Genomic DNA, 1,761 nt, shown 5'->3' with positions numbered 1-1,761 from the left:
ATGACCCACCCCCTCCCCATTTGAAAAATTCTGGATCCGCCCCTGACAAAAAGTTGGTTTCAACTCGCAGATTATCTTTATGTTATTACAGTATTTTACCATAATGTATTGTCGTCTCTTCATACGCCACTTGTTCCTACCACTCTATCGTCTGTTTCCACATTTGGAGTGTCCATTGTATTGAACCACTTCTTTACTATTTTAAGTCTAAGTTTAACCAGTAACCAGATTAAAACATGACATACAATAACACCAATAAGCGCACCAAAGACAGTAATTGTTGAAAAGCCAGGTTCTTTTTCATAATCGATAATCGAATAGATGTAGGAATTTCCATTAATATCTGTGCCATCCGCTGCCCAAAACATAAGAGTGAGCACTAAATACGATATTGCGTACGCTATTGGGTAAACCACATGCAGCAAACGCACCGGCGTAGCAGATAACAGCGTTTCGATGATCATCGCTAAACTTGTGAACGCGTGAACATTCAGATCCGTAAACAGAGATACAAAGCCTGGGCTATAAACTGCTCCCCAGTAAATTACCGCCACGAGTACCGAACCACTTGCCGCCATGTTGTACAGAACCCACTGCAATTTGTAAACGAATGGTAACGCATTCTCAACATTTGAATAACCCGACGAGATGATGTCATCTATAAAAGTACCGAAAGGTCCACTGATTAATCTCAGATAAGAAAGTTAATACATACATACTCCAAGTATTGAAATATGTAGAGAATAACTATGTAGAGATAATAATTATTAGGACCTCTAAGTGAACTTTAAGAACACACATTTAACAAATCCTAATGATAAATGAACGCCATTAAAAGAGTGAAGCACCCTTACGAGGATAAAACAAATATTAACATGCATTGAAAAAGAATTACCGCACAATTTACGTAGGTCTATATCATTATTAAGAATACGTGGAGAAGGTAGATTTACACTTACCATGACGTGACCAACGTATGAGGAACACTGCACTATTGAATGAAGCTACTAATAGATATACGGTGACCAGGATAAGTGTCCAGTTGGTCAAGTAAATACAGTACGTCCATCCATATTCTTCCGCTGAAGATATTGTATACCAGACAAATATCACAATAAAGTAGAGGGTTACAACAAACCGGTAGATGCTGAAGATATACGGATTCAGACCTGGGAACTGATTTCAAAAATATTATGTAATTTTGTAGACAACCATGCCAACTGTACATAATAAGCCCTATATATACATATTATTTATTTAATTGAATATCATGGAGGTGTATGTAATATATATACATATATATATATATATATATACATGTATATATACATACACATATATGTATATATACATACACACACATATATATATATATATATACACGCACACACACACACACACACACACATATAACTCCTGTTACTGTACCTTCGTCAGCGCTAGTGTATCTACTGTATGAGAAACAGAATATACAAGTCTATACAATAGGTGACTGAGCACCAGGTGTATAAACAATAGGTTACATGGTCTTATCACTAGCATTAGTTACAGGCATAAATCAATAGCTGGTCAGTGTGATAAAAACAAAGGAATGGTAAACAAGAAAAAAGGCCTATAAACAACAAAAAGGAAAATAGAAACTAAATAAAATAAAAGAAAATAAAATGTAAGCCGGTGATACAAGAAATGGATGATTAATAGTAATACTACTACTACTACTACTCTACTACTACTACTACTAATAATAATAATAAGGATAAG

At 35.0% G+C, this 1,761-nt stretch overlaps 1 protein-coding gene across 2 annotated transcripts in view; it reads right to left on the bottom strand.

The window, feature by feature from the left end:
* The window catches only part of LOC117102468 (protein rolling stone-like), a 22,334-nt gene that overhangs the window by 19,655 nt on the left and 918 nt on the right, over positions 1-1,761 (bottom strand). The window contains exons 2-3 of one of the 2 annotated variants that reach the window (XM_033242733.1): positions 960-1,176; positions 100-658 (exon numbers count right to left, since the gene is read on the bottom strand). In XM_033242733.1, coding sequence (XP_033098624.1) covers positions 120-658; positions 960-1,176 — 756 coding nt within the window. In that variant the 3' untranslated portion in view covers positions 100-119. Of the gene's footprint in view, positions 1-99; positions 659-959; positions 1,177-1,761 lie in introns of those variants that run through there. The other variant, XM_033242736.1, reaches the window with a different exon arrangement.

This window comes from Anneissia japonica, unplaced genomic scaffold (assembly GCF_011630105.1).
Source record: "Anneissia japonica isolate Jap-2015-1 unplaced genomic scaffold, ASM1163010v1 scaffold288068_len275957_cov168, whole genome shotgun sequence".
NCBI classification, from domain to species: domain Eukaryota; kingdom Metazoa; phylum Echinodermata; class Crinoidea; order Comatulida; family Comatulidae; genus Anneissia; species Anneissia japonica.
The sequence above is the reverse complement of the archived record's forward strand: the minus strand, read 5'-3'. Positions and strand labels throughout refer to the sequence as shown.